This window comes from Oncorhynchus kisutch, linkage group LG18 (genome assembly GCF_002021735.2).
Source record: "Oncorhynchus kisutch isolate 150728-3 linkage group LG18, Okis_V2, whole genome shotgun sequence".
Taxonomy (NCBI): domain Eukaryota; kingdom Metazoa; phylum Chordata; class Actinopteri; order Salmoniformes; family Salmonidae; genus Oncorhynchus; species Oncorhynchus kisutch.
The window spans coordinates 84,384,889-84,403,714 of record NC_034191.2 but is presented as its reverse complement, the minus strand read 5'-3'; the positions used below and the strand labels follow the sequence as shown (position 1 = coordinate 84,403,714).

The following is an 18,826-nucleotide window of genomic DNA, read 5'->3' as shown; positions in this document are numbered from 1 at the left end:
ACCACAACAACCATAAGACTATAACACCATAACAACCACAACAACCATAACACCACAACAACCATAAGACTATAACACCATAACAACCACAACACACACAACAACCATAACACCATAACACCATAACACCACAACAACCATAACACCATAACACCACAACAACCATAAGACTATAACACCATAACAACCACAACACACACAACAACCATAACACCACAACAACCATAAGACTATAACACCATAACAACCACAACACACACAACAACCATAACACTACAACAACCATAACACCATAACAACCACAACAACTATAACACTATAATACCCATAACAACCACAACAACCATAACACTATAACACCTATATCAACCATAACACTATAACACCTATATCAACCATAACACTATAACACCTATATCAACCATAACACTATAACACCCATAACAACATTAACAACCATAACACCCATAACAACATTAACAACCATAACAACCATAGCACTATAACACCATAACGCCCATAACGCCCAAAACAACATTAACAACACTATAACACCCATAACAATAATAACAACCATAACACCCAAAACTACCATACCAACATTGTCACGCCTTGGTCTTAGTATTTTGTGTTTTCTTTAATTATTTGTTCAGGCCAGGGTGTGACATGGGTTTATTGTGTTGTCGTATTGTTTTTTTTGTAGGCATTGGGATTGTGGCTGATTAGGGGTGTGTCTAGCATAGGCTTGGCTGCCTGAGGCGGTTCTCAATCAGAGTCAGGTGATTCTCGTTGTCTCTGATTGGGAACCATATTTAGGTAGCCGGGGTTTCACTGTGTATTTTGTGGGTGATTGTTCCTGTCTCTGTGTAGTTTCACCAGATAGGCTGTATTAGGTTGGTGGGTGATTGTTCCTGTCTCTGTGTAGTTTCACCAGATAGGCTGTATTAGGTTGGTGGGTGATTGTTCCTGTCTCTGTGTAGTTTCACCAGATAGGCTGTATTAGGTTGGTGGGTGATTGTTCCTGTCTCTGTGTAGTTTCACCAGATAGGCTGTATTAGGTTGGTGGGTGATTGTTCCTGTCTCTGTGTAGTTTCACCAGATAGGCTGTAATAGGTTGGTGGGTGATTGTTCCTGTCTCTGTGTAGTACCACCAGATAGGCTGTAACAGGTTTTCGCGTTCCGTTTGTTGTTTTGTTTATATATAGTTATTTCATGTATCGCTATTCTTCATTAAAAGACATGAGTAACCACCACGCTGCATTTCGGTCCGACTCTCCTTCAACAGACGAACGCCGTTACAAACATTAACAACCATAACACTATAACACCCTTAACACACACAACAACCATAACACTATAACACTCTTAACAACATTAACAACCATAACACCCATAACAACCACAACACACACAACAACCATAACACTATAACACCCATAACAACCATAACACTATAACACTATAACACTATAACACTCTTAACAACATTAACAACCATAACACCCATCACAACCATAACAACATTAACACTATAACACCCATAACAACCACAACACACACAACAACCATAACACTATATCACCCATAACAACCATAACACTATAACACCCATAACAACCACAACACACACAATAACACTATAACACCCATAACACTATAACACCCATAACACTATAACACCCATAACACTATAACACCCATAACACTATAACACCACAACAACCATAACACTATAACACCCATAAAAACCACAACACACACAACAACACTATAACACCCATAACAACCATATCACCAAAACACCCATAACACCATAACACCAAAACACCCATAACACCAAAACACCCATAACACCATAACACTATAACACCCATAACACCATAACACTATAACACCCATAACACCATAACACTATAACACCCATAGCACTATAATAACCATAACAACCATAACGAACATAACAACCATAACAACCTTAAAAAGATCCCGGTAACGGGATTGATTTGACAACATCCAGTGAAATTGCAGGGCACCAAATAGAAAAACAGAAATACTCATAATAACAATTCACAAAACATACATGTATAATACATCAAAATAAAGCTTAACTTCTTGTTAATCCAGCCGCAGTGTCAGATTTCAAAAAGGCTTTACGGCGAAGCAGACCATGCGATTATCTGAGGACAGCACCCCGCATACAAACACATGAAAATCAGATTTCAACGAGCCAGGTGCGACATAAAACTCAGAAATAACGATATAATTCATGCCTTACCTTTGAAGATCTTCTTCTGTAACACCCATAACACCTTAACAACCACGACACCCAGAACAACCACAAAACCCATAACACATTTAACAACCATGACAACCCTAACAACCATAACACCCATAACAACCATGACAACCTTAACAACCATAACACCCACAACAAACTTAACAACCTTATCAACCATTTTTGGTTCTAGGTCGATTTTCAAGCATTTTGAATGAGGAGCCGTTTGGGAGCCAAATGATGCAGCTCTTTTACGTGACGGTTAATGTTTGCCTGACCTCTAACCTCTGTGTGACCCCACTAGGTTTAGAGGGAGATGTGGACCTTCAGTTCCTGCTGGTGGGGGGAAAGCTGATGAAAGTGAAGTCTTCCTCTTGGAAAAAGGAGCGAATGTACAAGCTGCATGATGACAATGCGACCATATGGCATGAGTCACACAGGATCTTCAAGAGAAAACAGACCTGTGAGTACTGCACTGTTACTGTACCATTCATCTACTGTCACGTTCTTTCAAAATCGAACCCAGAAGCAGACCAGGACAAGGAGAGTAGGAAGAAGGTGAGTATTTATTTACAAGTGAATGTAAATGGGTAGATATATCCAGGTGGCGTAGCGGGCAGCTGTGGTGAGTTGATGGGAGTAAATAGGTGGATCCAATGGGGTAGCGGAATCCTCCGACGACCAGGCGGGAATGGGGTAAATGATCCGGGTGAGTAACTGAAGACAGAACAAACGGAGGTAAGTTTAAGGCAAGCAATACGAAAAAAACAACAAAACAAATTCTATCCAACTTGAGGCTGATACTATGGCACAACATACTGTTCATGGCTAACGATCCGGCAGGGAATGGATGTCAGGTCAGAGCTTTTGAAGGGGAGAGGTGATGATCAGGACAGGTGTGCAGATTACTGATGGGATACAGGTGCGGGTGAACATCGATCTCCCAACAAGCTAATTCGCCCGGCAACCAGACAGGGTGCGTTCCAGGACACCGGAAACACACTCCAGGACAGAAACACAGGCAAACACAGACTCAGGAAGCGGGATTTGTGACATCTACAACTGAATTAAAGGTAGCCCATTGATGGGCCTCAAACACATTTACCTCCATTCTGTTATGAAACAACAAAGCCCTGGATACCACTACTGGTCAGGCTGGGGGTTACATGCCTAGATACCACTACTGGTCAGGCTGGGGGTTACATCCCTGGATACCACTACTGGTCAGGCTGGGGGTGACATGCCTAGATACCACTACTGGTCAGGCTGGGGGTGACATGCCTAGATACCACTACTGGTCAGGCTGGGGGTGACATGCCTAGATACCACTACTGGTCAGGCTGGGGGTGACATGCCTAGATACCACTACTGGTCAGGCTGGGGGTGACATGCCTAGATACCACTACTGGTCAGGCTGGGGGTTACATGCCTAGATACCACTACTGGTCAGGCTGGGGGTTACATGCCTAGATACCACTACTGGTCAGGCTGGGGGTTACATGCCTAGATACCACTACTGGTCAGGCTGGGGGTTACATGCCTAGATACCACTACTGGTCAGGCTGGGGGTTACATGCCTAGATACCACTACTGGTCAGGCTGGGGGTTACATGCCTAGATACCACTACTGGTCAGGCTGGGGGTTACATGCCTAGATACCACTACTGGTCAGGCTGGGGGTTACATGCCTAGATACCACTACTGGTCAGGCTGGGGGTTACATGCCTAGATACCACTACTGGTCAGGCTGGGGGTTACATGCCTAGATACCACTACTGGTCAGGCTGGGGGTTACATGCCTAGATACCACTACTGGTCAGGCTGGGGGTTACATGCCTAGATACCACTACTGGTCAGGCTGGGGGTTACATCCCTGGATACCACTACTGGTCAGGCTGGGGGTGACATGCCTAGATACCACTACTGGTCAGGCTGGGGGTGACATGCCTAGATACCACTACTGGTCAGGCTGGGGGTGACATGCCTAGATACCACTACTGGTCAGGCTGGGGGTGACATGCCTAGATACCACTACTGGTCAGGCTGGGGGTGACATGCCTAGATACCACTACTGGTCAGGCTGGGGGTTACATGCCTAGATACCACTACTGGTCAGGCTGGGGGTTACATGCCTAGATACCACTACTGGTCAGGCTGGGGGTTACATGCCTAGATACCACTACTGGTCAGGCTGGGGGTTACATGCCTAGATACCACTACTGGTCAGGCTGGGGGTTACATGCCTAGATACCACTACTGGTCAGGCTGGGGGTTACATGCCTAGATACCACTACTGGTCAGGCTGGGGGTTACATGCCTAGATACCACTACTGGTCAGGCTGGGGGTTACATGCCTAGATACCACTACTGGTCAGGCTGGGGGTTACATGCCTAGATACCACTACTGGTCAGGCTGGGGGTTACATGCCTAGATACCACTACTGGTCAGGCTGGGGGTTACATGCCTAGATACCACTACTGGTCAGGCTGGGGGTTACATGCCTAGATACCACTACTGGTCAGGCTGGGGGTTACATGCCTAGATACCACTACTGGTCAGGCTGGGGGTTACATGCCTAGATACCACTACTGGTCAGGCTGGGGGTTACATGCCTAGATACCACTACTGGTCAGGCTGGGGGTTACATCCCTAGATACCACTACTTTAGTGTGGATGCCCTGCTCGGACGCCAGGGTAGCATCCATAAAGCTCTTAACTGCCCCAGAGTCGATGAGTATCCGGAGAAATTTCAACTGGTTTCCCCACAGCAAGATAGCATGAAAAGGGGTGCAAGTAAGGGGAGAGGAAAAGTTCTCTGTATGGCCCACCAAAGTTCTTGCTCCTACCGTTGAGCTTTGTCTTTAAGTGGACAAGTGGAGACGAAATGACCAGTAATACAGGCAACTCTTAGTGTGAAGCCTGTCTAGCCGTTCGGCTGGGGACAGCCTAGCTCTGCCTAGTTGCATCGGCTCGGGAAGAGGTGAATCGGCAGACTTTGGAGACTCTCGGGGGAAATCGGGTAGCCTCGGGTTCTCTCGGCAACCGATCCGTAGGGGACTTCCGGAATGCTTCGGAGGTGAGGCTTGGGCGGGTGAGTGAAATCGTACCTCCTCTCCTTCCTTCACTCCCGTAGTCACCCATCGATCCAAATGGTTAGGGCGATGAGCGAGTCGAGATCCGTCTGTAGTTCCCAGGCTGCAAGCTTGTCCTTTACTTCCTCCGATATTCCGTGCAGGAACATGTCGAACAGCGCTTCCACGTTCCAGGCACTCTCAGCTGCCAACGTGCGGATATCCACCGCATAGTCTGGCACACTGCGGGAGTTTTTTTAAATGTACAATATACTTGCAGTAAAGCCGCTCAACAACTACATCATACCAGTCATCCAACAGACTCCCATCCAGAGTGACACACAGAACCATTCAAGACCCCTCCCACAGTCCCCCCAAGAATAAAAATAAAAAACACAATTAATTCCATTCCCCACCCCCAAGAACCCCGCAATGCACCAACAACCAAGAGATTGAACGAAAGAGAAAATAATAAAAAGATAGAAAACAGCAAACAATGCAAAAATGTTTTTATTTAAAGTATATCAATTTAAAACAAAGGACATCAAAGACAACTAAAATCATAAAAGCAATGCCAACTGTATATGTTTGTGTGCATGTCTGGCACTATTACATTTATGTGTGTGTTCTTGTATGTGTTTATTTGAATGAGAGTGTGTGTATATGCATGTGTACAAACACCTGCACGGCATCAGCCTCAGGCAAACCGGCATTAGTTGTAAAAACACTGCCACTCAGTGTCATTCAAACATACTTTTTATTATGTTGTATTTAGACTTAAAAAATGTTTATCTTTGACCATCATTCTATTTCCCGCACAGCAACTCTACTCCCATTTGTCTCCAATTCCACATCCCAACCATTTCCTCAGCCCATCCCATCTATCTCTACTGGCCACCCACTTCGGGATTCTACTTAACACATATCTTTCAACTATGCTGTGATGTTTAACGTACATTTTCAATCTATCTAATTGAATAGAATCCACAGATTGCGAGTTGAAGATAAATACTTTTACTAAGAGTATTAGTATATTAGTAATTGACTGAACCGGTCTCTTCAGATCTCCTAACAGTACTATTTCTAGGGTCAGTTCTAGATGAATGCTATTCATTTTCAGCCATTCCTGAACCTGAGACCAGAAACAGGCTACCTGAGGGCAATAACAAAATAAATGGTCTATTGATTCTGTATCCTCACAACAAAATCTGCAGAGCTTCAATGATTTTTTGCCCCAAATATTCAACATTTTGTTGGTATACATTTTGTTGCTATACTGGTATACTTTCCTATTTATGCTGTTTTTATTCCTCCACCAGTTTTGATCCTTTATATTGGGCAGGCAGACAGACCAGTTCCCTACCTCCTCCATTTTTGGGGCAATGCTGTAATCAATTGGTTGTACTCTTGGATTGAGCAGACCTCCATGAAGGACATAACTCTACCATTCCAATTTACAATATCACTTAAGAACAAAATACCTTTTCTTTCCCATAAATACAGGTATTTTATTAACCAGCACATTTGAGTTCAGCCATAATATTTGTTGTAATATTTGTTCTATCTTTTCAGGGGGATGAAATTGAAATTGTAGCCAGCTCTGCAATGCAGAGAGATATAGTTTTCAATTAATAGTTTTCAATTAATCGAAAATGAGACATGGCAATCTGCACAAAGGCGAAAAGGCAATTTTTAAACAATTTCTTAGTAACCTACTTGAGAACCATTTAGGGTTCAAATACAACTTTTGAATGAGTGAAGCTTTTAGAGAGGTTAAGTGCTTTTATATTTAATAACCTCAACCCACCTAATTCATATTCATTATATAGATAGGCTCATTTTATTTTGCCTGGTTTAGTGTCCCAGATAAAGCAAAATATTTTTTGCTCATATTATTTGAAAAATAAATCACCAGGAGTAGGCAGCGCCATAAGTAAGTGAGTAAACTGAGATATGACTAAGGAGTTAATCAGGGCAATTTTTCCATAAATAGACAGGTATTTACCTCTCCATGGTTGCAGGATCTTGTCTATTTTTACAAGTTTTGTATTGAAATTCATTATGGAGAGCTTATTTATATATTTTGTGTTATGAATACCAAGTATGTCTACTTCACCATCAGCCCATTTTATAGGTAAACTGCAGGGTAATGTAAAAGTTGTATTTTTTAAAGATCCAATACGTATTATTGTACAGTTATCATAATTAGGTTTTAGTCCAGAGAGTACAGAAAAGTTATCTAGATCTTCAATGAGACATGGTATCTAGCTCGCAGACTTAATATAAAACTAGAGTCATCGGCATACATGGACACCTTTGTTTTTAAGCCTTGGATTTCAAATCCTCTAATGTTATTGGATCTGATTTTAATATCTAGGATTTCGATGGCCATAACGAATAGATATGGTGACAGCGGACACCCTTGTTTAACTCCTCTTGATGATTCAAAACTCTCTGAGAAGTAGCCGTTATTTACTATTCTACACCTGGGGTTACTATACATTATTTATACCCATTTTATAAAAGACTTACCGAAATGGATAAATAAATAATTAAATCCAATAATTCATAAATAAAATCCAGTCTTACTTTATCAAATGCCTTTTCAAATTCCGCTATAAATACCATTCCTAGCTTCTTATATGTTTCTATTATTTCTAAGTTGTCGTATATTATTATTATTATTATTTTTTAAAATATTTTTTATTTATTTCACCTTTATTTACCCAGGTAGGCAAGTTGAGAACAAGTTCTCATTTACAACTGCGACCTGGCCAAGATAAAGCAAAGCAGTTCGACACAAACAGCAACACAGAGTTACACATGGAGTAAAACAAACATTCAGTCAATAATACAATAGAAAAATAAGTCTATATACAATGTGAGCAAATGAGGTGAGATAAGGGAGGTAAAGGCAAAAAAATAAATACAATATCGAAAATAAGTAAAACACTGGAATGGTAGATTTGCAGTGGAAGAATGTGCAAAGTAGAAATGGAAATAAAGGGGTGCAAATGAGCAAAATAAATAAATACAGTAGGGGAAGAGGTAGTTGTTTGGGCTAAATTATAGATGGGCTATGTTTGGCGACGAGTATGAAGCGATGGCCAGCCAACGAGAGCGTACAGGTCGCAGTGGTGGGCTAAATTATAGGGGGCTTTGGTGACAAAACGGATGGCACTGTGATAGACTGCATCCAATTTATTGAGTAGGGTATTGGAGGCTAAAACAGTGTCCAAAGAGGGGCCAGAAGTATACAGAATGGTAACGTCTACGTAGAGGTGGATCAGAAACTCACCAGTAGCAAGAGCGACATCATTGATGTATGCAGAGAAGAGAGTCGGCCCAAGAATTGAACCGTGACACCACCATAGAGACTGCCAGAGGCCAGGACAACAGACCCTCCGATTTGACACACTGAACTCTATCAGAGAAGTAGTTGGTGAACCAGGTGAGGCAATCATTTGAGAAACCAAGGCTATCGAGTCTGCCGATGAGGATGTGGTGATTGACAGAGTCGAAAGCCTTGGCCAGGTCGATGAATACGGCTGCACAGTAATGTCTCTTATACATGGCGGTTACGATGTCGTTTAGGACCTTGAGCGTGGCTGAGGTGCACCCATGACCAGCTCTGAAACCAGATTGCATAGATTGCATTGCATTGCATAGATTGCATTATCTCCAATGTATCGTCCATGTAAAAAACCTGTCTGATCAATACCTGGTAAAACCCTTTCGCATCACAGCATTGAAGTGTAAGGGGCCTCCAGTTTTTTAGATAGACTGGGTCTTTATATTTGCCATCTGGGTCTTGTTTTAATAAAGAAATTAGACCTTCCTGCTCTGTACCTGACAGACCACCATTTCTATAGGACTAGTTAAAACAATCTAACAATGGAGCTTTTAGTATACCGAAAAAGGCTTGATATACCTCTACCGGTATGCCATCAAGCCCTGGGGTTTTTCCAGACTGAAAGGAATTAATAGCCTCAAGAAGTTATTCTTCTGTAATTTGGCCTTCGCACTGAACTTTCTGTACATTTGTTAATTTTCCATTTTTTATACTATTTGGAAAGAATTCCTTACCGTAATCTTCATTCAGAGGGTGACAATGAGACAGAAAAGATAACATCTGCCTAAAAGAATTAGCTTCCTCTTTTAAAATATAATTCAGAGAATCATAGATGACTCCGACTTCAGTGACGAGTTTCTGCAAATTATTTTTGTTAGCGTTCCTGTATTGGAGATTCAGGAAGAATTTTGTGCATTTTTCTCCATATTCCATCCAGTTTGCTTTATTTTTGTAATAGTGTAACGGTTCTCTTGTGAAGGAGAGTCGGACCAAAATGCAGCGTGTAGATTGCGATCCATGTTTAATAAACAAACGTAAAACACGAATCAAATATAAACACTACAAAACAAAGAACGTAACGAAAACCGAAACAGCCTATACTTGTGTAAACTAACACAGAGAAAGGAACAAGGACACTAAGAACAATCACCCACGACACACTCAAAGAATATGGCTGCCTAAATATGGTTCCCAATCAGAGACAACGATAAACACCTGCCTCTGATTGAGAACCACTTCAGACAGCCATAGACATAACTAGAACACCCCACTAAGCTACAATCCCAATCCTAAGAAACTGCTTTTTTATTATTGATGAATATTGAATTGAATGACTCCTGAAGGTACATTTAAAGGTATCCCAAACAATAAGGGGATTTGCTGAACCTATGTTATACATTTTTTTGTCTTCGTTAAAAAAAAGTTGTCCTCCAGTAAACTTTGATTACATTTCCAATATCCCGTCCATGTGGAAAATCTATAAGAGTTATGTGAATGCCAGTTAGATGAGGACCCGATCATATTCTGTCTCCTATTAAACTTTTTTAACCTTTGATGCAAGAGAGAAAGTATATATATCTCACTAGGTCGGGGTTTTTTAGTCTCCAAATATCCACTATTTCTAATGTGTCCATGATATTTGTGATTTCCATAAGGGCATGGTGATGATAGTTTGTAGAGTGATTGCCTTTATGGTCCATTGAGGTACTTAACACTGTGTTATAGTCTCCTACCAGGATGATTAGATTAGATCGTTGCCTGTATGTTCAATAAATTGGTATAAATGTTTTCGAAGAAGTGTGGATCATCCTGATTTGGACCATATAGATTAATGAGCCACATCTCTTTTTCATCCACTTTCATATTCAAAAGGATCCACCTTCCATGCAAATTATTCCTGATTATTTTCACAATCAGATCAACATTTTTGTTCATTAATATCATCACACCCTTTGAGTTCCTTTGTTCATGACAGAGAATTATTTCACCACCCCATTCCTTTTTACACACAACTTCATCTAAGGATGTAGAGTTTCCTGTAAACAGTATATGTTATATTCCTTTTCTTTTATCCATGTAAAGACTGATCTTCTTTTTTTATAATCTGCTAAACAGTTACAATTATAACTGGCTATACTTATTTCACCCCTTACCATAACTAGATACTATTCTCAGTCTAAATTTACCATAATTAGTGCTTGTAAAGTTACTGCCATCAGAGGTATTATGGAAGGTTTTCAAATGTCTGATATTTAGAATTCAAGAAATAGGTTCTAGCAATATTTGTTTTATTGCCTTGCCTGTTTGCCTGTGAGCCAATGCCACAGATGTTAGAAAATTGAGACAAGATATTATGTGTGTAGTAAATCTGAGTAGGTTGATGTGTATGATATTGGATGTGATTTAGTGAGAGTGTGTATGATGTCTGTATAAGAGTAAGACTATAATGTGTGATGTCCAAATAAATAATAACTAATGAAGTGCGTATAGCCTTAATATTCATGATGATAATTGTAATCCATAACGTATAACCATCATAGTTGCATCATAATTACCTTTAACATAATTGAAAACACATCCCAACACTTCCATAGCAATTGACGTTTCACATAATCATGAAAGAGACCTTGCATTACTCTAGAGACGGCTTCACTACAGTACAAATGTATTCCATACAATATGTTATTATTCCCCAATGCACCTATTCTGATATCTTCCCCTTACTTGTTGTAAACATATATAAACTTATAGACAAATACATAAAAATGATTGACAAACAGTAAACACATTAAATTATAAAACAGTTCTCGACAATAGAGAGAGGGAGAGAAGAGAAGAGAAGAGAAAAGAGAGAAAGAGAGAGTGAGAGAAGAGAGCGAGATCAGGTGTGTGTATGTATAAGTCCGTATGTGTAAGCAAGCATGTAATTGAGTACGTGTATGTTCATTTCCACTTCATAATGTTCAGATATTATTACAGTTCCCATACTTTCTTTTTTTTCATAACCTGAAGTCCCTGTAGAATTTAATACAGCCATGGTGTTATGGCGCTGTCTCGGAACAGCTGTCCATCTATAAAGAGTTTCTCCACAATGATAAAGGCACGCCTACCATCCTTCCTTTGCTGTCTTTGTACCGGATACAGTCTCTTACGACGTTCGTTTATCTCCCTTGGGAATTGGTAATTGAGACTGAATTTGGTCCCTTTAAGCTCCCTTCCTCTGCTTTTGATCAGCTCTTTTTGTTGGTAGTGCTCAAATTTTGCAATGATCGGTCAGGGACTCTTGGTCTTGTTGCTCCGAGCTCCAAGTCTGTGTACTCGGTGGAAAGCCACCTTGTTTACAGTCTCTATAGGAAGTTTGAAGGCAGATTGCATGAATTCTCTGATCGCGCCCTCTGGATTATTGGATGCGTCCTCAGGAATCCCAGAATTTGTTTTCTGATTTTCATGCCTGCTACGACTTTGTATGTCTAGTATGTATGTATGTATGTATGTCCACTGGACTCCCTCATCACCCTGTTTTCCCTGAGTAGACAATCCCTGTTGGAATCGTGTATTTTTACCTTGGCTGTGAGTGCCTTGTTTTCTCCTTGGAGCGTGAGAATGTCACTCTGGCTAAACTCCAAACTCCCCCTCAGCCCTGCTACCTCCTCACACAACTGTTCCAGTGTTGCATGGATTCCAGCCAGAGCACTTGCCTCTACTTCAATGGTAAGTAAATCGTCCGTGTCTGTAGATAAATCTGTTTTTCTTTTTTTGTCGGGTTAAAGTTCTTTTGTGAGGTGGTCGGATCTTTCCATGAGGGAGTATGTTGTTCCTCCATAGCGTAAAGCAGTTGGTACTTGTAGATTCCCTCAGGATCTCCTTATTATCCAGATTGGCTCTTTACTGCAACCAGTTGTTTTACGAAAAGATAACAATGAGTCTTTCCCAAGACGATGACAGGTGTCTGTAGTACAGCCAGCTAGCACTCGCGGAATCCTCGCAAAAAAAGGAACACAAACTTGCAGTCCCAGCCACAAAGGCTAACCACTTCGTGGAATCCTTAGCAACAAAACTTCAGTTCGGATTAAAATCGATTTAATGAAAATGTTTTATTGTAAACAACAAACCGAGTGTAGACCGTACAATTTCCTGTTGCGCTCTCTGATGATGTATGATGACGTCTGCTGAATAGTTAGCTTGTTTAGCTAGTTACCACAAACAGATTGTGTTCTAGATAGTTAGCTTGTTTAGCTAGTTACCACTAACAGATTGTGTTCTAGATAGTTAGCTTGTTTAGCTAGTTACCACTAACAGATTGTGTTCTAGATAGTTAGCTTGTTTAGCTAGTTACCATTAACAGATTGTGTTCTAGATAGTTAGTTTGTTTAGCTAGTTACCATTAACATATCTTGTTCTAGATAGTTAGTTTGTTTAGCTAGTTACCATTAACAAATCATGTTCTAGATAGTTAGTTTGTTTAGCTAGTTACCATTAACAGATCGTGTTCTAGATAGTTCGTTTGTTTAGCTAGTTGGCCGAAGACACGGAGGAAATAACAAGTGGTGAATCCTGACTGTTCCCACACTACTTCCCTCTCCACTGTCCAGGCCGGTGTGTGCGCGTGTGTTTGTATGTGTGTGTGTGTGTGTGCTGGTGTGTCTTTCCAGTCCACCCTTGGCTTCCTCTGAGACATCTCCAGACAGAGGACTATTCATGTTTATCTGCTCAAGCCCAGAACCCAGCCGGCCCCTCCATCCACTCCACCCAACCCAGAGAAGGCTGCTCCTGCTGAGCCTGATAACCTCTGGCCTCTCCCTGAGCAAACACTGGAGCCCGGACCATACCAGTGGCCACACACACCCAGACTGTGCAGAGAATCAGAGGGGAGTGATCATGTGAATGACCTGGCAAGGCTATTGTTTCCTGTGGGTAGGCATGCTATAGTAGGGCTGGAGATGGATTAGAGCAGGGTTGGAGATGGGTTAGAGTAGGGTTGGAGATGGGTTAGAGTAGGGTTGGAGATGGGTTAGAGTAGGGTCGGAGATGAGTTAGAGTAGGGTTGGAGATGGGTTAGAGTAGGGCTGGAGATGGGTTAGAGTAGGGTTGGAGATGGGTTAGAGTAGGGTTGGAGAGGGGTGTGTCAGAAATATTCTAGCTATTTTCACAACCGTAATTATGAGTGTAATAGCTGGCAGTGGCGAGGGCAGTAACGAGGGCAGTGACGAGGGCAGTGGCGAGGGCAGTGGCTAGGGCAGTGGCGAGGGCAGTAACGAGGGCAGTGACGAGGGCAGTGGCGAGGGCAGTGGCTAGGGCAGTGGCGAGGGCAGTGGCTAGGGCAGTGGCGAGGGCAGTGACGAGGGCAGTGGCTAGGGCAGTGACGAGGGCAGTGGCTAGGGCAGTAACGAGGGCAGTGATGAGGGCTGTGGCGAGGGCAGTGACGAGGGCAGTGGCGAGGGCAGTGACGAGGGCAGTGGCGAGGGCAGTGGCTAGGGCAGTGGCGAGGGTAGTGGCGAGGGCAGTAACGAGGGCAGTGATGAGGGCTGTGACGAGGGCAGTGGCGAGGGCAGTGACGAGGGCAGTGGCGAGGGCAGTGGCTATGGCAGTGATGAGGGCAGTGACGAGGGCCGTGGCTAGGGCAGCGACGAGGGCTTGGCCACTCACTTGCCAATCAAGGGGTTCCATGGCTTAATACTGCATGTGTTTTTTAGGTCATTGACAGTCTTTGCATTGTCAATTCGGCTTTGCATTGTCCATTTTTCATTGTCAATTCAGCTGGGGGCATGAAATATTCTCCTCCTGGTTCATTGTGGAGTGATTCTACAGATCTTTAAATATCATAGGCTACAGTAACGCAACAGTAGAGAAAATTAACATACATTGTTTTGCTCAATAGTGTCACGTATACTCCCTCATCAGGATGCTCATTATCCCACACACCTGTCACCATCGTCTCGTGCGCCAGTGCCTCATGACACTCACCTGGACTCCATCACCTCCTTGATTATCTTCTCTATATCGGTCACTCACCTGGACTCCATCACCTCCTTGATTATCTTCCCTATATCTGTCCCTCACCTGGACTCCATCACCTCCTTGATTATCTTCCCTGTATATGTCACTCCCTTTGGTTTCTTCCCCAGGTGTCATTGTTTCTGACTCTGCTTTCATGTCGGTGCGTTGTTTGTGTTTTGTGTTCATTGTTTCTTTTATTCATTAAAACACTCACTCCCTGAACTTGCTTCCCGACTCTCAGCATACTCATTACAAATAGCCTGTGTTTGGAGTTGTAGCCTAGCCTACATGCTAATTTGTGTTGTATGTGTGAGGCACAATCTCAATAAGAAAAATATAGCCTAGGCCTACCGTTCATTATAGGATTGAATAATTTGGAGGTACATTTGGAGGAGTACATCTTTGGTAACCAGATGAGAGGCTCTCTCTGAAGATGGGGATGGATGCTTGAACAAGCTAAATACAGTATGCAGGTAGGCTGTGTGTGTATGTTTTAGGATGTGCAGGATTTTTTTAATTCAAGGCACTCTGATGAATAGTCCATTTAAACACCTTTTATGGATAGGCTGATTTGCAAGTCCAGGATAAAAAAGACAAAGCATTGCTGTTGAACCAGTCTTAGTAGCCTAGGACTAGGGTAGGAGTAGCAGAAGGTCAGGGGCAGGCAGAGTGGTCAGGCAAGCAGGGTCAGAGTTAGGACATTCAAGGGTCAAAACCAGGAGGGCGAGAAAAGAGAGACTGGGAAAAGCAGGAGCTGAGACACAAAAACGCTGGTTGACAAACAAGACGATCTGGCACAGAGAGGCAGGAAACACAGGGATAAATACACCGGGGATAATAAGTGACACCTGGAGGGGGTGGAGACAATCACAAGGACAGGTGAAACAGACCAGGGCGTGTCAAAGTGTCTATGACAAATCAGGACAGGTAGTTTCACTGAGCAGCCATTACAAACACAGGCTGTATAACAGTGATCACTAAGGTCATTACAGAAAACACCAGACTGATACCAATCAGGATTATTTGTGAGGATAACATCAAGAAGAGTAGACATTTCTACGTGTTTGGAGTCATATTTTGGGGGATTGTTAATAATCTGAGAAAGATTTAGGGAGTCCCATTGCTTTAGGACTTGGTCAGGTGGTTTCAGCATGTCCCAGTTTGTGTCACCTAGCAGGACAAATTCAGACTTAGTGGAAGGGGCCAGGAGAGAGCTTAGGGCAGGTAGGGTACAGGCCTGTGCTGATGGAAGACGATAACACCCAGCAACAGTCAACAAAGAGTTATTTGAAAGTGTAATGCGTAAAACCAGCTAATCAAATTGTCTGGGGACAGACTTGGTGGAAACAACCGAGCACTGAAGGTGTTCCTTGGTAAAGATTGCCACTCCACCACCTTTGGAAGATCTGTCTTGCCGAAAAAGATTATAACCAGAAAGGTTAACATCAGTGTTCATAACACTCTTCCTGAACCACGTCTCAGTAATGACCAACACATCTGGATTGGAGCTGTGAACCCACACTTTCAATCGATCAATTTTAGGTAATAAGCTTCTAGTGTTAACGTGCAGAAAACCCATGCTTTTACGAGAGCAGAAATCAGTTAAGCAGATATCAGAGCATAAGTCAGAATTTGGGCTATTAACAGTAGATGGGCCAAGGTGTACATGTACATTTCCAGATATCATCAGCAGTAATACAATCAGGGCACGGCAGTGGACAAGTAGAGCTCTGCAGTATTGATTTCTAACATTTGAATGTGCATCAGAATGCAACAAGAACATATTGTAGCGGAATTGCATCAGGTAACATGAATACAAAGCTGGCGAGAGGTGTTTAGAATAGGAAGAGGTAGTTACATTGAGGTTTGTCTTTCATTATTTGAGGCTATCTGGTATTAGTGCATAAGCCTAAACTTTAGGGCTTCACTGTATGCACAACAAATATCCCACACAGGCAACTGCCAAATAATGCTTTTGGGAACAGGCAGAAAAAGTTCACGTCAATCCACGGAGGCAAAAAGGACATTGTCGAAGTTTAATTCAATAAGACAAAAGCTGCGAAAGGAGAGTTGAAAATAAAGAGAAGGGAGGGATAGAAAAGTTTGATTGGAAAAGATTTGGTGAAGTGGTAAAAGAGGATGGTAGTAGTGCTGGCTGTGTTATGTGTTAGACTTCAGTGTAGCTTTTGACATTATTGATCATAGTCTACTGCTGGAAAGACATATGTGTTATGGCTTTACACCCCTGCTATATTGTGGATAAAGAGTTACTTATCTAACAGAAGACAAAGGGTGTTCTTTAATGGAAGCCTCTCAAATATAATCCAGTTAGAATCAGGAATTCCCCAGGGTAGCTGTCTAGGCCCCTTGCTTTTTTCAATTTTCCTAACAACATGCTACTGACTTTGAGAAAAGCCAGAGTTTCTATGTATGCGGATGACTCAACTCTATTCATGTCAGCTACTACGGCGACTGAAATGACTGCAACAGTCAACAAAGAGCTGCAGTTAGTTTCAGAGTGGGTGGCAAGGAAAAAGTTAGCCCTAAATATTTATAAAACTAAAAGCATTGTATTTGGAACAAAACACTCACTAAACCCTAAACCTCAACTAAAACTTGTAATAAATTATGTGGAGTTGAGATGGCTAAACTGCTTGGAGTAACACTAGATTGTAAACTGTCATGGTCACAACATATTGATGCAGTAGTAGCTAAGATGTGGAGAAGTCTGTCTATAATAAAGCGCTGCTCTACCTTCTTAACAACTCTATCAACAAGACAGGTCCTACAGGCCCTAGTTTTGTGGCACCTGACCACACGACTGAAAAGTAGTCAAGGTACGACAAAACTAGGGCCTGTAGGACCTGTCTTGTTGATAGAGTTGTTAAGAAGGTAGAGCAGCGCTTTATTATAGACAGACTTCTCCACATCTTAGCTACTACTGCATCAATATGTTGTGACCATGACAGTTTACAATCTAGTGGACTTAGGAAAATTGAAATTGGCTCAGAACAGGGCAGCACGGCTGGCACTTGGATGTACACAGAGAGCTAATATTAATAAAACGCATGTTAATCTCTCCTCGCTGAAAGTGGAGGAGAGATGGACTTCATCACTACTTTTATTTATGAGAGATTTTGTTATGTTCACCCATGCATATCCCACAAGACATGCCACCAGAGGTCTCTTCACAGTCCTCAAGTCCAGAACGGACTATGGGAGGCGCACAGTACTACATAGAGCCATGACTACATGGAACTCTATTCCACAGTACTACATAGAGCCATGACTACATGGAACTCTATTCCACAGTACTACATAGAGCCATGACTACATGGAACTCTATTCCACAGTACTACATAGAGCCATGACTACATGGAACTCTATTCCACAGTACTACATAGAGCCATGACTACATGGAACTCTATTCCACAGTACTACATAGAGCCATGACTACATGGAACTCTATTCCACAGTACTACATAGAGCCATGACTACATGGAACTCTATTCCACAGTACTACATAGAGCCATGACTACATGGAACTCTATTCCACAGTACTACATAGAGCCATGACTACATGGAACTCTATTCCACAGTACTACATAGAGCCATGACTACATGGAACGCTATTCCACAGTACTACATAGAGCCATGACTACATGGAACTCTATTCCACAGTACTACATAGAGCCATGACTACATGGAACTCTATTCCACAGTACTACATAGAGCCATGACTACATGGAACTCTATTCCACAGTACTACATAGAGACATGACTACATGGAACTCTATTCCACAGTACTACATAGAGACATGACTACATGGAACTCTATTCCACAGTACTACATAGAGCCATGACTACATGGAACTCTATTCCACAGTACTACATAGAGACATGACTACATGGAACTCTATTCCACAGTACTACATAGAGCCATGACTACATGGAACTCTATTCCACAGTACTACATAGAGCCATGACTACATGGAACTCTATTCCACAGTACTACATAGAGCCATGACTACATGGAACTCTATTCCACAGTACTACATAGAGCCATGACTACATGGAACTCTATTCCACAGTACTACATAGAGCCATGACTACATGGAACTCTATTCCAC

The 18,826-nt window shown here is 42.2% G+C and overlaps 1 protein-coding gene across 3 annotated transcripts in view; it reads left to right on the top strand.

Annotated features, from left to right (window-relative positions):
- LOC109882109 (1-phosphatidylinositol 4,5-bisphosphate phosphodiesterase delta-1) overlaps positions 1 to 18,826 on the top strand; it is a 92,482-nt gene that overhangs the window by 19,625 nt on the left and 54,031 nt on the right. For 2 of the 3 annotated variants that reach the window (XM_031796919.1, XM_031796921.1), the window contains exon 2: positions 2,580 to 2,738. In XM_031796919.1, the coding sequence (XP_031652779.1) occupies positions 2,580 to 2,738 (159 nt within the window). Of the gene's footprint in view, positions 1 to 2,579; positions 2,739 to 11,876; positions 12,411 to 18,826 lie in introns of those variants that run through there. The other variant, XM_031796920.1, reaches the window with a different exon arrangement.